This window comes from Patagioenas fasciata, chromosome 4 (assembly GCF_037038585.1).
Source record: "Patagioenas fasciata isolate bPatFas1 chromosome 4, bPatFas1.hap1, whole genome shotgun sequence".
NCBI classification, from domain to species: Eukaryota; Metazoa; Chordata; class Aves; order Columbiformes; family Columbidae; genus Patagioenas; species Patagioenas fasciata.
Genome location: NC_092523.1, coordinates 70,123,192 through 70,142,520, shown reverse-complemented (window position 1 = coordinate 70,142,520; position 19,329 = coordinate 70,123,192). Strand labels below are relative to the sequence as shown.

The 19,329-nt window shown below is 37.1% G+C and overlaps 1 protein-coding gene across 2 annotated transcripts; it reads left to right on the top strand.

The window, feature by feature from the left end:
- The first annotated feature begins 24 nt into the window (after positions 1 to 24).
- On the top strand, positions 25 to 18,761 carry MYOZ2 (myozenin 2). 2 transcript variants are annotated; one of them, XM_065836940.2, is made up of 6 exons: positions 25 to 180; positions 740 to 843; positions 6,212 to 6,381; positions 9,597 to 9,726; positions 11,477 to 11,660; positions 18,332 to 18,761. In XM_065836940.2, exons 2-6 carry the CDS (start codon positions 768 to 770, stop codon positions 18,561 to 18,563), a joined length of 792 nt encoding a protein of 263 aa, XP_065693012.2. In that variant the 5' UTR covers positions 25 to 180; positions 740 to 767; the 3' UTR covers positions 18,564 to 18,761. The 2 variants fall into 2 exon arrangements, with proteins under 2 accessions (XP_065693012.2, XP_065693013.2); XM_065836941.2 differs by lacking the exon at positions 740 to 843 and having other exon boundaries at positions 26 to 180.
- The last annotated feature ends 568 nt before the right edge of the window (positions 18,762 to 19,329 follow it).

Genomic DNA, 19,329 nt, shown 5'->3' with positions numbered 1-19,329 from the left:
GATGCCAGTCTCTTTGAAGAGGATCAGCCCCCAGTTTGTCTCAGTACTAGGTACCATGCAGACCCAAGCAGAAGGGTAGAAACCATCCTGGACCAGGCAGGTCATCCCTAAACGTAACTAACTCCTGAAGCTTCAACTAAGGGGTTGAGAGTGCTTTTTTCTGCACAACAAAACAGTAGGGTAAGTGTATTGTTTCCTGAAATATTTTGACATTGTCTGTCCTACAAGCTGTCATATTAAAGACATTTATGTAACCTCTTGACTCTGCAACTAAAAATATGTTTCATTTTTTACCTAGTCAGAAATGCGCTTTCTTTAAAGATGCCAGAGCATCTCATTTAATTCCTCAAATTCTTTATTAGATTAAGAAATGTCAAAATATAGCATGTCTGAAGTAATAAATCAAGATGTAATTAAAATACTAGTTATGACTTTACATCTTTTTAATATAATGTGTAGGTGTGAGAAGGCCTAGACTATTGACACTGATTTTGCTACAGAATTTATGTAGCCAACTCAAAGTTCATTCCTTCGAATCATCTATCCATCAGAACATTTCCTAGCATCTGTCTGCAAGCAAAAACTGCCAGTGCCTTTTGCACAACTAACAGCACAATGTTTCTAAATCAGAAATAACTAAGTTCACTATTCAGCCATTCTAAGCAGGCTATTAGAAATTAAAGTTGGCTGAATTGTGCAAGCTAGCTCAACAATGTAAAAATGTGTTGTTTTTTTTCAGCAAGGAAAAATCGTATCAGAAAATCACAATGTTATCACATTCTGCCATGGTCAAAGAGAGGAAACAACAAGCATCAGCCATTATGGATGAAATACAAAGAAATGGTATAGCGCTGAACCCAGCTTACTGTATATGCAATGTCCTCTAGCCCTCCCTAATTTATTTTTTAATCATAGAGTTTAACTCTCTTACAGCTTTGTCTATGGGTGTTTTGCCATAAATAATCTTGTGGGAGTATCATGCTGCCTATGGTAACTAATCCTTTTGTAGTTGCCTCTTTTCATTTGAAAGCTATTTTCAGATGAACAACTGCTGTGGAGGAATGAAGTAATCTAACAGCTGATGTACATTCTGCTAGGATAGCCTTTCCGAATATTATTTGGGGTTAATAACATGACTTCATTCCATTTAAAAGGCTATCATCTAAGAAACATGCTGCTCTGTATCCTCTTTTTTAGCTCTGTTTCACGCTGCATTTTATATGAATGATAAAAAGTTTTGAAACAATTGTTTACATCTCTGTACCTTCCTCTCAAACTTCCTTTGTAACTAACAAACTTTACTAGCATTTGGCAAATTTCTCTAACACACAGGCATCAATTAATCTGATATACAGAAATCTTACTCTTCTGTTGTTGCACTGATGAAAATGCAGACATTACAAGAAGGTAGTTTGATTTTCTAAAACAGATTCGTAAAATTACAGTTCTAGTGTGACATCTTAAGTAGCAATTAACTCAGGAATACAAATCTGCTTAGCTTCCATTAGGTATATGCTGGATGCTTTTGGAGACCCTTCCAGTCCTGTGAAACTTTTTTACCATCTACCTCAAAGATCAGTTTTTTAAAGTGATAAGCACCTCATAAGCCTCACTGAAAAAACAGGGAGATCAATCAATATTTAGAATTTATGAAAATTATACCACTCGCATAGGATAAAACACTGCATATTAAATCCTGGTAATGAAAATCTTTCTTGTGGACTTTTGTTCCAAAGAGTCTGTGGATGGTTTCTGTACTCAATCACTGACCATTTTGATGGCAGGAAGAGCAGGACAAGAGACATAAGGTTTTCAGAAAAAGAAGCTACAAGTTTCAGTGCCTGGTCCTACTCCTGATATTTCCTTTTATTTATTTTTTTTTCCTGTAATTTCTATTCCTAAGCAAATACCTCCTTCCTTTTTCTGTTCTCCACTGAACACACACTTAAGTCTGAAAGCCAGTCTGCCCCTACAGATTTCATTACAACTTTTTTGTGTGTTTCTTTCTTTGTTTGCTTTTTTGTTGTTGTAGTTTTTGTTTGTTTTGTTTGTTTGTTATTGTAAACCCAAAGGTTAAAAAAAATGGCTTTTCACATGTTTGGAACCAGGCAGTTGACATAGTAAATGTTGATAATATTCACAGCAATGTTAATAAATCTAGCATACGGTCCTTGAAATCATTGGAGTTAATGGATAATCTGTGCTGATGCTTGGCATTTGCCTCACATCATCTGTCCTTTATTGTTTATTATCAGATTTGCTGTCAAGTTTAGATCCATACACATAGATATAACAGTTTATCCTACAAGATATGCTGTGATAGGTGGCCACTGAAGCCATACGAGCTCCTTAAGTGTACATTCTACTTTTGCATCTTCTTTGGATGTCTGGGATGTTTAAATGTTATAAAAAATGAGACATTTAATGAACTGAGTGTGATGAGAGTCTGAAATACGTAACTGTGCAAGCTCAGTGAAACCAGCTAAGAAACAGAAGGATAACCAAAGCTGTAATCACACAAAGTGATTTGAACCAAATCTGAACAACTCTTGGAAAAATCAAAGAGAAATCTGTATTTTATATTACACAATTCAGCTCTACTAATTTTATTTTTCCCCTAACTGTTAATTCAACAAGCTTAATCTGAGATCTGTATCTGGCAGGCTAACTGCTGTCTTTCTAGGGTTTGCATTAATATTAGTAATGAAGGTCCTGTACCTGGTAATTACATAAAAATTAAATGTACTGTTTCAGCCAGTCTCGCAGACCTATGAAACTCTCCATAGTTAATGGAGGTAAACAGTAACAGAAGACTCTGTAATGCAAGCCCCAGTAGTTTGGAATGACAGCCAGAGAGCATACCTACTGCGTTTTTATTTCAGCCCTTTTTTATTGTAACACTTGCAGGGAAACAGTGAATCTCAAATTCCTTTTTAAAATATATTCATAGCAGAAACAGTTGATAAGATCAGCTAAGTTTTTATCAGTGTCTTAGATTTAGGCAAGATTGGTAATGACTGAAAGTCCGCATCTCCTGTTGGTGTGTGAGACATGACTGTGTTTTGGAGATGTTCTATGTGTCATAAAATGCTGCAAGAATAGACAAGAGTAAACCCTCTTATGGTCTAGGAGGAGAGACTGTAGTAGTAAGCCAGCGTGTGGTTGTAGTGGTTTCCCCAACCCCTTGGTTTTCCACTAGCAGACTGGATTAATCATAACATTTCTAAGGCTACTTGGTTAAAGTAAACATGTATGTATATACATATGTTTAAGGAGGCCCTTGGAGTTGCTCAGGCTAGCCTTCCATGACACTCAAATATCTATAGTTCTATATGATTTCTTAAATGCATTCTTCAGTAGCTACATGATTAACTATCTTTCATGATACAGTTACAAAAATCTTCGTTCTGATAATACAACAAACAGGCTGTCTGATATTAATTATTAAAATTTATAATCTAGATGAAGGTATTTAGAAGATTGAAAACTGGAGGATTAAAGGGAGAATTTGCAATGAATGCAGGAGGAACTATATAAATCATATTTAAATAGAGTCGGCTGTGATTTTATGCAGAGGACAGAAAGGACTTAGCAGGAACAAATAGAGAAATTAAGATAAAAGGTTAAGATTTGGATTAAACTACGAATTAAACTTCCAGTGTTAGTTTACAATGTCCATTTATGACATGGATGTTTGCTTTCTGTCATCCTCTAAATGTCCTCCTTTTCTCATTCTTCATCACCTCTCCTGCACTGACACTGAAACAATCCATAGACACATCATAAAACTAGACAGATGATTAGATTTTAGTTGGCAAGGGATTCAAATGAACTTCACACCTAAGTTTTTGGGATGCTGCCTGGATACAGAATAGTACACAACTGTGGGTTACAAAGTACCTTGGAGCCTTCAGTTAACATTAACAAGAACGGTACACATGTAAGGGAACAGCAAGGCCAAAAATAGTTAACATCCGGCGTGTCCCAGAAGAATACTGAGTGGTTTGGACAGAGATCACCTTGGCACCCTAGTTGCTGAAGATGTGCATACTACCCACTCTGTGTACAATAAAGATTTTTCTGCGTGAAAATGTTGCTAATTTGATGGGTAGATTTCTTACTCCTTACTCATATAAAACCATCCAACAGTCCAGACCCCTGGAATGGTCTCAAAAAATGACAAAATCAAAATATGACTTGTGGGTCAAGATTTCAGGCCATGGGCCAATAACTAGGGTAATTATCTCAACCACAGAGCCAAACCCCTGCTACTATCTGTCACTGATACAGCTGCATTGGGCAAGCTGAGTCATTTTCTTCCACGTTAAGAATTCCCTGTTTTGTAGTTACCTCTTAAATAACAGGAGGGTGTTAGGATTCTTTGTGTATACTATTTTTAAAGCAGAAGTGCATGTTCTAGCTCCTAATACAGTTAGCTTGCTCCTGCTCCAGTTAAATCAATTGCAAAACTTCACCTGAAACCAGCATGAACAGAAGGGGATCAACAGTGATGCACTCCAGGGCCCACAAACTCATTTGATTTACTACAAAGAAAAGGTTTGTCTAAACAGTTTAGGCTAAATATTTAATGTACTTGTCTCAACTAAGTTTTCCTACCTGTCAGTAAACCACATTGTTGTTCCAACATAAAGTTACTAGGAGACATACGCCATGTTGAACATGCCATGTACTCAAAGTGAAACTCTGAAAATAACTTCCCCCCCGGCACATGCAATATTAACTTTGACATTAGGTACTTTCTGCAGTTAATTTATGTGCTTCTTGTGTGCTTATTCTGGAAGCAAGATACAGTGCCTTACATATAATTTGCTTTCATTTCATTTTAATGCATTAAAATGTATGTCAAAGATCAGAATTTAAAACCTGTAGACCATAAGAATATGTGAAGAATAGAATGTCTTCTTAAAGAAATAACAGAATGCGACTTTGAATAAGTTGATCAAAGAAAAACACCAGACCATTGACATAATCCTCAAAGCACACTGCATCTTCCTATTTTTCGTGCTGAAGCTTATGCACAACTGAGGAGAACAATTTCAATTAATAAAACGATAAATATTAATGTAAGTGGCAATAGGAATTGTTTTCTTAAAAATTCTGTTCTTACTCTGTGATCTGCTTATTGTTATATTTGTTACATTCTACTACCTTCTAAGCAGAAATAAATTAGTAGAAAATAGTTTGTTCAGTGTTGAAGTTACTGCAATTTGAGGCTTAAGCTTTATCTACAGGTTGAGCACATCTAGTGAGAGAGGTCAGTCACTAATCAACAGTTTACTGATTACCACCAGCATCCCAGTTTCCAGAATATTACCACAAAAGTGACCAGTAGAATCTCTGATATCCAGAGTTCTCCCTTTACAGACTAAATTGATCTCCCCTTCCCCTGCTTGTGCATCTTCATTTTCAAATCTCCCAGGAGGTCACTAAATTAAAGACAAAGAGAGAATTTTTCCCAAGCAGTGAATAAAATAATATTGCATCTAGTAATTCAGGTTCCTCTTAGAGAGAATGAAAAAGAAAACATTCTAAATGTACCAGTTCCTACATGCATATTATAATTCTTTGTTAAGGCTCTAATTTTCAACACCTTGAGCTGTATTTCGAAAGCTACTTTAAAAACAGCCTAAAAATACTATTTAATACAGACTTTCTAATGTAAACTTTTCTCAAAGTACAAAACATGCCCTGGATTTCAAAAGCAAGCAAAATATTAAAGAAAAAGTCTAAATAAAATGTTTATAAGCAAAAAGAAACTGGTAGGTGTGTTAAAAACGGTTACCTGTTTATTCAATGCAGTACACACAAAGCTAACTGAAGGTTTGATTTGGGAAAACTGGGGTCTGATGGAATTTTGTTCCTGGTTTCAGCAGAAGTCAGTTTTTACCAGTTTGCTATAAAGACAGTGTGTTAGGAAATTACAGATCTGATTTTCATAGTAGCTGAATGCCATTCAACAAGTAAATTTGGAGCTTGGGGTGCTTACCATCATCATCAAAAAAAAAAAGCAGGTTCGTGGTGTTCAATACTCTGCTCCAAAATTTTGGAAGAATGATTAATTTCACTAACACCATCCAAAACTATGTTGCATTAGATAAGTATGCATTAACATGTTGGATTTCAGGTGTAGGGTATGCAATATCAGGCATTTAAGAAAAACAGAGGTATGTATTTATCCATTGTATTGCAGTTTCACCCAGCTTAAACCTTGGAAAAAAGGTCAGCATCCCAAGAGATATCATGGTAGAGGAACTATCAACACTCAGCAACAGAGGTGCAAGACTCTTCAAGAGACGTCAGCGGAGATCTGACAAATACACGTACGAAAATTATCATTATGTAGCAAACAAGCCAAGAAATGTAAGTATTCTGTAAAAACTTATTAATGGAAAAGTGAGACTAGCCCGGCGTTCTCTTGGTGCTTATGACACACATTGTGCATTATTTATTTGTAGTTTCAGGAAGAATAAAAACAAAATCTTGTAGTAGAATGAGGCTAATATGAAGTGAGCCATTTGTATTTTATTGAGCTCCTACAGACAAATGAAGTATCTGAAGACTTTAACACTTAAGGATGTCAGATTCAAACTGTTCTAGTTCAAACTGATTCAGGTTACTAGTGATCAGAGTGCTTATCCTGTAATAATTGGCTCGTTGGCTATTGAAAATTAACTAGTTAATGATATTCAAAAGGCTGCAAGAAATAAGAGTCTGCTTCATGCAACTCGTAAATATAATTATTAAAATAGGTTGGTGGTCTCAGTGTGATTTCCAGGTAGCAAAAGGGCACTAATACACCTCTGGCCTGGCTGTCTCAACAAGGAGAGAAGGGATGAAGCTCATCACCAAAAGGCAATTATTCTTTGAACTAGTTCCTTCAGGAACTGGGTTAAAGCATTAGTGATACCCTGCCAATCCTCATGGCAGGAACTAAATGCACCTGGCATTTGTCTCATCTGTGACCTTTGCAAAATATTTAAATCTTTTGCTTAATATCTGAAAACAGGGACAACAACATTCATAAATTTTACCTAACTCTCCACCCAGCTGTGAGGTTGAATTATTTGAACATGAATACTCTATGTCCAGTCTAATACAACATGTAGACAGTCCCTCTAATTTCAGTATTGTATTAAATTCTGCTTCTCAGTTACACGTATGCATCCCCACTGATTTCAGATATGAAGGTACATGACTAAAAAGGCAGAATTTGTCCCAGTATTCTTAAGTTGCTTTGAAGATCATAAGATGCTACAGAACTTCATTATTATTATTTAACCTAGGAAATATTTACTTGGAACAGCAATTCTCTTTCCCTAAAGCTTTTACAACTAATCATTGCATAGGTGGTGCTATGATTGTGTTAGCATCCAACCCCTATAGAATTGATACAAAGATTTTGACTCAATTCTCCTGAATCTTTTCTTGGGATAAGAAAAATCGTAACTACACGTAATGTATTGTAGTGATGTAATCTAAAGTTTGTTTCAATATAAACAGGAAACAAATAATGTATTAATCTGAACAGCAAAACACCAAAGGGCTTGCTCATGTTATGTTGCGTTTTACTAAAGAAAACACACACACACTTATAAATTAATCAGAAAAAAAAATGAACGCAATTTGTTGACTCTAAGGAAACTTTTTGTCTAGTTGCATCTCATATAGAGGCTTTGGGAGCAGATAATAGAAGAAGCATTTGCAATTTACTGTTGTCCACGCTAACCAAAATGTTGATGGATTTCACAACATCCAGAGAGGCTGTTGCAGAAGCTGAATTAAATATTTCCAATATCACAGCTGAAATCTCTAAAACATTTTTTTCTCTTATTAAAGAAAGAATTCTCTGTGCTCCGTTGGCTGTAAAGGTTTGTAATTCTGTGACATTTACATTTCCCAAATAAAAAAATGAACTTTACTTGGGAAGAAAAGTATGTCTTAATATCCCATGCCACAGAAGAAAAATTTTACTTTTAATTTGTTCTGGTGCAGATATTTCAAACTTCTCTTCATCTCTCATTCAATAGAAATCAAATTACACAGGGATTAAATGAGATCACGTTTGAGTTTTGGTAAATCTGCCTTTTAAAAATAAATCTGCACAAAAGAAATCCCATATAAAAAATCTGCTTAACTCTATTGAACACCTAAAACTATTATTAAAACACTACGATTCAGAAGCCCATCTATGAATACTGTCCCTCCAATCTCTCTCTCTATTGAGTGTTAGAAAGTACACAGATAAATTCTAAGCACACCATCAATCTCATCAGAATTTCTGTATCCAGTTCAGTCTGACAGATCAGTACCCTCTAGTCTACTTCTTCCTACAAAAACACAGAATACAAATGCAGTAGAATCAGTATGATGTTCTGCCATGGGAAGTAATGAAGCCTCTTTGGTTTCTGTTCCTGTCTCTTAAATGCCTATTTAGCCACCACTGGTGGTGTCTTCATCATCTTAATGATTCTGGCTGCCAAAATTAATCTTTCTAACATACTTCAGGATGGCTACAAAACATACTGCCTTCATCTTTTTTTGTTTCAAGGTTAAGCAAGTATTATTTGTTTGCTTTCCTACTTTAAGAAACTCTTACTATAAACCAGTCTATATTTAAATTGCTTTTACCCTATGTGTCATAGCTAAAATAAGACACTGACTTCTTATGAGACTCTAATTCTATATTTATGCAACAATGATTAAGCCTTTGGATGTTTCTTCAGAACTGATGACCTGATAGGAGGATGGAAAATAACAGCATATCATTAATCTCCAGAAAGTGATCTGCACTGAAATGAAAGCAATTAAACAAATGCAGTGAATTTTTAACTAATATGGGAAAAGAAGCTCTGAAGAATCAGTGCTTTGAAACTCAAATGGCTCAAATTTGCCAGATTTCTTGAATCTTTGGTTAGTAAGGCTGCTCTGTTTGGCACATAACAGCTCCTCGTGCCTAGTGACCTAAGGGACATGTCAGGGGCCACTCTGCCAAAGTGACCAGATCTGGCCTTTGCTGTGAACCACAGAGCTGACAGGCACAGGTAGAGGCTGTGGAGGCTGGTGTGAGTAGCAGATGGGATGAACTCTCTTTGTAGACTGCACATAGATATTTCAATATCCCAAATGCAGGAAAAGGTCAGACAACTCAGCTGGATTGTTAGGAGGCTTCAGGAGACTTGTTGATCTATCATAGCTCACACCACCTCCAATACTTTCAATATAGTATTCACACACTTGTGATACAGACATTTAAAATTGTGCTGGGATACTGTTCTTAACACTGAAAAATGATTCATTTTTGCCTACATCACCTGGGAAATGCTATCTAGCAAACAGCCTACCAAACAGCAGGATGGTTGGCCTTTGGATAGTATACTCTGCATCTCATATCTGGGCTGTAAATTGGAGTAGCACTCCAACCCTCAACAGAGAAGAAGAGGCTTGTGTTCTGTTTTGCTGTTTGGTTTTGGCTTTTTCCCCTCTGGTTGGTTGGTTGGTGTGTTTTTTGTTGTTATCTTGGTTTGGTTTTTGTTTTCCCTGTGCTGTCAATGATATTTATTTCTATTTGAATGCAGCATGGAGAGCCCATACCGAGTATTAAAATGGATGGCCTCAGCGTTGAAGGAATTCCCCAGCATGCCCCAATGACACCTCCTAATACACCTGATCCCCGGAGCCCACCGCATCCTGACAACATTGCCCCAGGTAACATATGAGTTTACAGACATTAAATATACTCAGTTCTCATTTCACAGCAGAGGAAGGACCTCTTTATAAAATAGTATCTTTAACAATAATTTGTTAGTGGACTTACTACTAGAAATCAATAAATTTGAGTCAGATAATTATTCACAGAAATGTAAAGCAGCGCTCTTCAATTGCTTCTGTTAATTTTTTAAGATTTGATATGCCTTTTGTACTACTTTTCCCCAAACTGAAAACATGCATTAATATCAGAAGAGACTGCTCCTATATTTATTGATCTTATAAACACTGAGAAACAGATCCTCAGATTTTAAATCAGATTAATATAGTGATTTTTTGTTTCCAAACCTTTCTTTCTAACATGCAACACAGTACTCAACAGTCTAAAAGTTGTCCATTGTAGTTTAATTACCCATAAATGTGAATCTGAAGTCACTGCAGGTTTTGCTAGAAACCTTTACAGAGCAACTCAAAAAGGAATTTGCCTCTGGCTGTATAAACTGTTCTTTTTTAAGTCCTTAACTGTGAGGATACTGTTGTCTTTATTTAAAACAGTGAACTACAAGAAGGCCTTATTTTGTATTCTTTAAAGACCAGAGAAGGGTAATTTGTTTTAATTAATTTATTCAGCGATATAGCCCTTCTTCCTGTTTATGAATTATCCATGAGCAGACTGGGGTTTTTACAAATTCATCCTTTGTTCAGAATTACTCAATGCATGTTTTGTGCAGACCTTTTCCAGACTATGTAAAGTAGGTCAACGGTGCTCTGTAAGTGACTGCTGAGACTGTGCATCCATGAGTCAAATACAATGAAAACAGAGGTGACTTCCATTGCTAAGACATGATAGAAATCTTCCAGACTTTCTTTAAGCAAAAAAAAGATTTTGTTTACTTCTGGCAAAAGAAGTAGATATTAAACCACGGGAGTCTTTTAAGCTTACAGAAGAAAATAGCATTAATTTAAAGAGCTAGATGTAGTGGGTAGAATAATTTCCCTTGTTTTTCAAACAAGTAGTATAACGCATATAATTGGGTAATACCTTGCCGGTTTTAATTCTTCAACTTGTACATTATGGTCTGGCTCTGTGCACCCCTCACCCCACTCCCAGTTTATTCCTGCCATATTGTATTTGGCTTTAGAAGAACACACACTGAATATGGAATTTACTTATTTAGTAACATTCTGATCCCAGCCTGATCCTCAGATTATTATGCAGAGAAAACAACTGATTCTTCACTTTTTCAGATGATGAAAAGGACCAGAGAACCAAGTAGGCAGGACATTTTAAAGCATCTAAGGTGGAGGTAAAAACGAAAACACCATTATAATGGCTGTGATCCTAACTCCTTTTAATACTTTTGGAAAAATTCACCCAAAGACTATAGAATTGTCCTAGTTTGAACCAAAAGGCTGTTTTAAAAATCTTTTTATTAATTCAGCCCAAAAGCTGTGTAGATATAGTCTGGCTTCAAACAAGCCCTTACAGTGATAAAACCCAATTTATAGAAAACTAAAATAAATTTAGCCTCAAAAGAGGGTAGAATACTTGGGAGCAGTTATTTAAAAGGCTACAAATTCCCTCTTACCAGCATTCTGCTTCTGCATAGCTTTGGCCAAGTGAATTGATCCAATTGTTCAATTTACCTGTGAAGTTACGGTATATTACTTCCTAGTTACACAGGAAGGCGGTAAGAAAGCAGAAAATGCAGAGTATTGTTATAATGGTTTAACCTTGATCGCTTTGCAGGATATTCTGGACCACTGAAAGAAATTCCTCCTGAAAAGTTCAACACTACTGCTGTGCCAAAGTATTATCAGTCTCCCTGGATAGAAGCCATTAGAGATGATCCAGAACTGCTGGAAGCTTTATATCCTAAACTTTTTAAACCTGAAGCAAAGCCGGAACTGCCTGACTACAGGAGCTTTAACAGGTAATTCTGAATGGACACTGAATTTTAAAGTGCAGAGAAAAATTACTATCAAATGAAATGTTTCTACCAGCTGTAAAAAACCCTACCACCTGTGTTTGCAAGTATATGCATAAAAATGAGCACGCACACAGATTAGAAGCGGCAAACAAGATCTTTAAGGAAGGAACTAGTGTCTCTCTGAAGTATGGACCTGAAATTAAACCCTAGAACCAAGTATGTAAGATGAATTGTGGAGGGAAGGAGGGAGGGAGGGAGGGAGGGAGAGAGGGAGGGAGGGAGGGAGAGAGGGAGAGAGGGAGGGAGAGAGGGAGAAAGGGAGGGAGAGAGGGAGGCAGGCAGGCAGGCAGGCAGGAAGGAAGGAAGGAAGGAAAAGAAAGAGAGGGAGAAGGAGAGGAAGGGAGAAAGAAAGATTGAGGGAGATAAAGAGAGAGAAAGAGGGGAAAAGAGAAAGAAAGCAAGATATACAGTGTCATGTTAATAATTAAGTCTGTGTGGCACACTCTTCTCAGCAGACAAAGCGACACATACAACTCAGAGAGATGTGCCACAGCTGCTAACATTGGAACAGTAACAGCACAGTCTAGGTACTATGGTTATTGTAACTGAAAAACAAACCAACAAAAAAACCCACACCACTGAACGAAAAAAACCTGTCAAAGATACATACACATGGAATAGAGGCAGAATCAGTTCTCGCTCTGACAAGACAGATTCTGAGTCCAGCATGCAAGTCATGACTGTGAAAGACAGGATCAGACAGGGAACAGAGGCCCCATTAATAGGGGTGTGTGTATTGAGATGGCATCTGATGGCTTCTTTGTGGATTTTTAGCTGCTCTATGGGCCCATATTCTGTTAGCAGTCCAATTTCTTTCTATGAGGGTTTTTCTCTACATATGACACAGCAGAACTGTGGCACACCACAGTCTGAATTTCATGTAAGGGAAAGGTCAATATTCTCTCTTGTAACTGCCATAAAAACTTAAAACCCAGCACATAAATCCAGATCTAGACTGTGAAACTGGTAAACTCAAAACACAAGGCACACAGATATAATCCAATACAACTCTCCTCAGGGAAGAAACCAACATCCAGAAGAAGATTAAAGGATGTCTGGTGGACCTAGAAAAGCTGCTTGTTAGATACAGTATGCTCAGATTTATGTTTTCGACCAAGAAGGAGTAGATCCAAAAAGAAATAGAGAATTCACAAAATTGAAATTCAAGATACTAGCCTCTTGGAGAAGATTTTACAGCCATGACTTAGATACCTACAATCCTAAAAATGCACAGGAGGGTGAGATATCTGATTATGGGATTCAACACAGCACACTGCATACCAAGCTAACCAACAGACAATATTGCAGTGAAGACTAAACGTGACTTAAATTTCTCTTTGCTAAGGCCATCTGCACCTAATTCTGGCTGCCTGTCTTCAAGTCGGGATTAGATTAAGGTTTTCCTTTCCAAAAACTGAACAGGGGTCACATAAGTTCTTTTAAAATATGTATAAACAATAAGGTTCATTTCTTTGGAAAGAGCATTTTCCTAGAATGTGGCTAGTCAGAATGTGTGACAGGAATGTCAAGCCCTGAGGAGAGGTGTAACAACCTGGTTTCTGGCTCTTCCACAGAATAGGTAAGAACATTCTTCACTTCCCTTATTAAGACCTGTGCCATAGTACAGAAAATAATAAACTTCTTTGGGTTAGAAGGAGTAAACATCCTCCTTCTCTAGCTGAACACTTAAGAAACTCACTCGGGGAAAGAGAAACCAGGGCCCACATCTGAGTTGCCAGACCTTTAAATGCACTTTAATTATTACCCAGTAAAGGAAACAAAGAGATTTAGAAGCAGAAAGCAGGATCTATAGTCTTTTGCTATTAGTTGTATGCCCTGATGTCTAGGCTAAGAGCCCCACTCTGTCTAATCAAAGTAACTTTTTGTTTTTGGGTAGCATTTTTGCTGGAATACATTTTTGCTGGTGCAGTCAGGTCCACGCTTACAGATGCCCTCAGGCTGAAGAGAATCCAAATCTCCAAATCTCTTGCAGAACAGCTCTGGTCACAGACATACCATTATCTGACACAGAAGTTCAACACCAACAGCCATGGGTTTTGAGTCAAAGTGCCATGATATGCTATTTTGCTCAAACCTTGCTGCAGTAGCATATCATGTGCGTTTTCAAGCGTCAAAGTTTAGGCAAGACATTATTAACTGGAGAATCACGGATGAGCCTTGGTATGAGATAGGTGCAGCTGCCAGTAGATCTAAGATAAAGGCAGATCTGTACAAGCACTTGTACAAGTAAAATATGAGGCATCTCAGGAATTTCACAGCCTATGGGCTTACGCATAGGGTGAGATATCTCTTTGGACTTCTGTGTCTAGATCCTTCTAAGTCATTCTGTGCATCTAGGTCACAGCATCCTTGAATTCTTCAATTGCAGTCTTGGAGAGAAAGCAAATGATAGTGTATCAAACAAATTAAAGTGTAATATAATGACATCATTTTTTTATCAGTGAAGGTATCAGTCAAGGCTTTCTATCATGCTTCATCATTCGGCAAAGTGCCTTTATGTTTATTCTACTGCAAAACACTGGTAGAGTCATCATTAGTCAGCCAGGGGTGTGGTTAACAGTAAGTGTGATGCATAGGACTCCCAAAGGAAATGGGACTGACATTCTTCCCAGTTCATTCAGTGGTATCTGTTAAAATGGCATTCAAGACTTTACAGGCCATATTAAGGTTCCCTTCAGCTTTCCTTGTTACACAATCAACTGCAAAAGCAACACAACTTTAGCAGCTAGGATGTCTGATGTGTTGGAATAGGTCCACGCATGCATGGCTTAAAAGTATATTCAATGCTGAACAGCATTCAGATGTGTTTTTTTTTTCCACCATGAGCAATGAGGTCTCTGGACTCATGGTCTCTAGATCACATAGCAGTGCAGTATTTATGACAGCAGCAGAATCAGAAGCTTTTGAATTCATTGAGGTATTAGTTGGGGTCTAATAGGCAATTTATGCTGCGGGGATCTTCCAATGCTGGCAGGCCCACGAAGGAAGAAGTGGTGGCAACAAATGTCAAGCACATTTGTCTTCTGAGGCAGGGCTTTCTGTGAGACATCCAGCACTGGTTTAACAGCACATAGCACTAGACAGAATGCAAGATCAGAGAAACTGGGTTCTGAGGATCTCTGAACAGATTGTTCAGACACGACTACCCATCTTCCTCATGGATGAAAATGAATCCATGCTAGCAGAGAAATGCTGCAGAGCCATGTCATCTGATTTCTTTTGGAGATTAATTCCTATTAGGATTTAAGCACTATTTGCTGGTGGAAAATTTTCTTGCCTCTTTTACCAGTGTGGAAGCACCTAGTAATCATCTGTGGGAAAGACAGCATGAATCTACATTTGTTGAGGAGTTTGTAATATTAATGAAATTAGTATTTTTATTCCACCTGTTTTCTTGGAGCTGGATAAAATATCAAAGTTGGATTATGAGTGACATACAAAGCACTACATCTTGCTCACAGAAGACAAGCAGGTCTGACTAGTTCTGCCTTTTCTACCAGATAAATTATTGCTCAGCTTTCTCGATTCCTAAAGATCACTGTTTAAAAGCACTACAGGAATCCTGTGCATCTGGAATGTGTTCTGCTTTTATCGATTAATGGATTACAAACTATTGTAAAAATGCTGAGATCCAGAGTCTCAAATGAATTCTGGGTGCCTAACTTGAAGTGATGTGAGATTAGTGGAAGCTGGGTGTTTAGCTGGTTCCTTAGCACCTAAAAACCCCTGTGAAGTAGGCATTAGCTCTTGCATCATGAAGCTCTGAGCATTTTATAGGGTCAGGTTCTCTGCTCTTCTGTCTCCTCTTTGCACAGAACTAATAAGCAGAATGTTCTAAGAATGGCAGTCCCATTTTAAAACATGAAACTCACATTTTTGGAAATTATGTAATTGAAGCTGATAATCCAATACAATTAAAACATTTCTTCAGGTTTTCCCAATTAATCAACTACAAGTAGTCTCTTGTGTTGAGACAATACAATGTTCAATAAGAAAGATTGTGGAAAACAAAACAAAACAAACAAGAAAAACAACAATAAACTCCATAACCAGAAGCCCTGCTAAAACAGCAGCTAAAAATAAACGTGTTTGTGCCCGCTGTTGTTAAATCATTCACTGACTTTTTAGGAATATACAAAGTGAATATTAAACACTCTCTTGCACTTCCTGGTGCCACTTCCTATGGCTTTGAACCAGCATTTCTGCCCTTATGATGAGCAATGACTACTGGAATTTTTTACACATGAGTTTTAGGCTTCTATACAATGACTCAGAGCTCAAGTGATACAGTTGATGTGCACACAACACAGGACATTACAACACCATGTTGTCAGGCGAGTTACTGCTCACAAAAATATACTGCTGCTGCAAAGGAAAATTAGCATCAATTAGCCCATTACTGTACTCTCCTTTATGCCAATCATCATGTGCTTCTGCCTAGCATGCAGGAATGCCCAATTCTCTGAGGCCAGACTTTGTATAGGAATACATGGGTCTTTTTCCCCACAAAAGATATTTAAATTTCCATAGAATGCCCCCCTGTTTCTGCTAGCTACAGAAAAATGCTGTATTTAAAACCAAAATATACTACAAAGAGGAAGTTCTACACTTTAAAATTGTTTTGCATTTTATACAGCTATTATTGTTCTGATCACATTGATTATACCTTTAATTTATATATTGATAAGAATTAAGTATTATAACAATGTGAGAATGTATATCTTAATTAGGGCAGCAATTAAAACAATTGTTATTATCCTGTAAGATGTAGATCACTACATTCACTCTGTGCCAATTACCAAGCAATTATTTTTAATCAGTATCATACAGTATCCAATTTGACACTGTGACCTAGAAGACAGTCTCACAAGAAAAGCTTGATACCAGAGGCACTTCATATGAAGAATTTCCTTTGACCTCAAGAGAGTTTAATGGCTAGACTGGCTGTGTCACGGTTGAGACACTGGCTGCTGCTGCAAAATCTTGCCTTGTCTTCATTTGAGAAACAGTTTTAGAGCTTAACCCAAAGCCGCATACCTCTGTCAGTATGTGTGCATGCCCAGAACTTTCATGATCTTACAGGATTGACCCTTTTGAGTTAACGCCATCCCCTTTGACAAATGCTGCTTGTACTGAAATTCAGTGAATTATCTGTGTAATGACAGAGCAGTACCATTTCTTTTAGGTCATGGGTTCATTTAGCTGAATTAATATCTTTATTTTTCTGTACTTCACTGTCCCTAGGTTTTATCTATAGTTGTCTTGCTAAAAATCCTAGTCAGATCTTCAAATTATTTTAGTTTCTGTTGGTACTGATTTTTCCGGGCTTCTGCTGTAACACCTGGAGACACTGGAAATAAATACCAGGAGATCTGGTGTTTTGTATCAAACACACAAAACCTACTGAGGCTGATGAAATTCTATTTCAACAGAAATTCCTTTTCACATGCCACATGTACATAGTTTTGTAGAAATCAGGTGTTCATATGTAGTTTAGAAATATGACACTCTCACCTGGTCAGAAAATATTAAAACAAAGTTATGCAGCTGGTCAAAATGCAGAGCACATGTTGTAGTCCATTTAGTCACATTTGTTTATACAAAGAAGTCTGGAAAAAAGTGACAGAAACTCAGGGTTTTTTTTAAGCCTAGAAACCTGCAAATATAGAAGAATCATGGGAGATATTTGGAAACACTATTGTTCTAAATCGTTTGCAAATACATGTAACAATCAGTTCCTGCTTACTATTTCTTATCTTGTACTTTCTAAGACTTATCGCCTGATGGAACATTTACATTTAAATAACATGAAAAATACTGTCTGCAGACTAGGGGTCACTTTCAGATAGTGTTTTAAGGTTTAGTTACACAAACATTTTCTTCAGAAATGAAACTAGTGTAAGAAGTCCTCACCCATTCCACTCCTTTCCAGAGCTTGTTGTCTTTGGCTGTTCCTCTCTTGCTTCACATTACACTTTACTGCCTCCTCACTTGTTTTGCCACGATTGTTTCAGTGTAATGATATAAAACAGATTTCTGAAATAATTTGGATTTTAAAATGCTCCTTTGTTTTGAAGGGTCTTTGTTTAACCCAGATCACATAAGTGACTCAAGTTTCATAGCACAACCCACACATATTCTAACTGGTACAACAATATGGTGCTGAAATGTAGTATAACGGGAGGAACAAGCAACTGGGGATAGGAGAAAATGGGGTGAGAACTTCCTAAACTAGTTAGCTACTAGAGAGAATGTGTTGAACTATATTTTCAGACTTAGCAACTTATCACCAACCAAAGAAGTTCAGTAACTGTGACTAACCAATGACAAGGTTTTCTTGCAACATCTTCCCTCAGCTTTTCAGTGCATTTGAATTTTGAAAAAGGCTGAAGGCCTGAAGGGAAAATAAATCAGATCTTAAAGAGAATTTGCCAGAAAAACAATCAGTGTACTTTTCCCAAAAGCTTGAAAATGTAAACAAGAAATTGTACCCAATCTGCATAATTAAACAAGCTTCTGTTCTTTTCAGCTCCTAGAAGGAAAACAGATCTTTTTAAACTCATATTTCACTTTTATTTCTCTAATATCTACAGGGTTGCCACTCCCTTTGGTGGTTTTGAGAGAGCATCAAAGTTGGTTAAATTCAAGGTACCAGATTACAATCTACTGATGCTAAATGATCCCAGATTCATGATCCTTGCAAACCCTCTCGCTACCAGAAGATCCTTCAATAGGACTCCTAAAGGATGGACGTCCGAGAATATTCCTGTTGTGTTCATTCAGCCTTCTGATTCTGACACTGTTCCAGAAACAGAGGACCTGTGAGAGAAGCTGCACTCTACATCGTACAAAATGCTGAAAGCTGCACATCCCTGTATTTTTGGTCCAAATATTACTAAAGGCTACTGACAAAATTTCTCCTTGGCAGCTGGAGTTTAAGTATTAATGTCTAATGCAGTGTCTCTTTTCTGGCACCTAGTTTCATCTGTAGACATAATACAAATAAAGGAATTTGGAAATGTCGACTGAGATTTTTTTTTTATGTTTCCACATCTTCTCTTACTTCAGTGAAAACTACAATATTTCTAAAATGTTTGCTTGTCATTTAAGAACAGGTTTATTAAGAAAAAAGTGACATGATTATCAAGGGATTTTATTTGATAAGTATGCTGATTATGGCAAAATAACTGAGCAATACCACAACAGTGCACTCAGTGCACTCCAAGTACTGCCTGCCCAAGATAAGCTCTGACAAAACAACCTTTTCTCCCCACCCCGCTTTCAGCCAAAATCAAGAATTTTGTCATTACTTCAGTGACAGCAAGTTGAGGCCATTTTCTTCCTTTCTGACTCTTACTTAGCTTTAATTATAGACATCAATATCCATGTCACCTGGATTTGTTTACAGAAAATGCAATGAATCTGGCAATGACAAATATTACAAAGTGGTATGAAAAATTACAAAGGTATTTCCTGGATGAGTCTAGAGTGTTTGTGTTAATCATATCTAAAAAACCTGCCAATGACTGGTTACGTCAAACATACCAAATTAGTATCGCTGAGTTATGTTACCACAAATGCTTTCTTGTTA

Coding starts and splice junctions, on each gene's coding strand:
- MYOZ2 (XM_065836940.2), top strand. CDS start 768: ATGTTATCACATTCTGCCATGGTCAAAGAGAGGAAACAACAAGCATCA. Junction 6,382..9,596: donor TAGCAAACAAGCCAAGAAAT/GTAAGTATTCTG, acceptor ATTTGAATGCAG/CATGGAGAGCCCATACCGAG. Junction 9,727..11,476: donor TCCTGACAACATTGCCCCAG/GTAACATATGAG, acceptor ATCGCTTTGCAG/GATATTCTGGACCACTGAAA.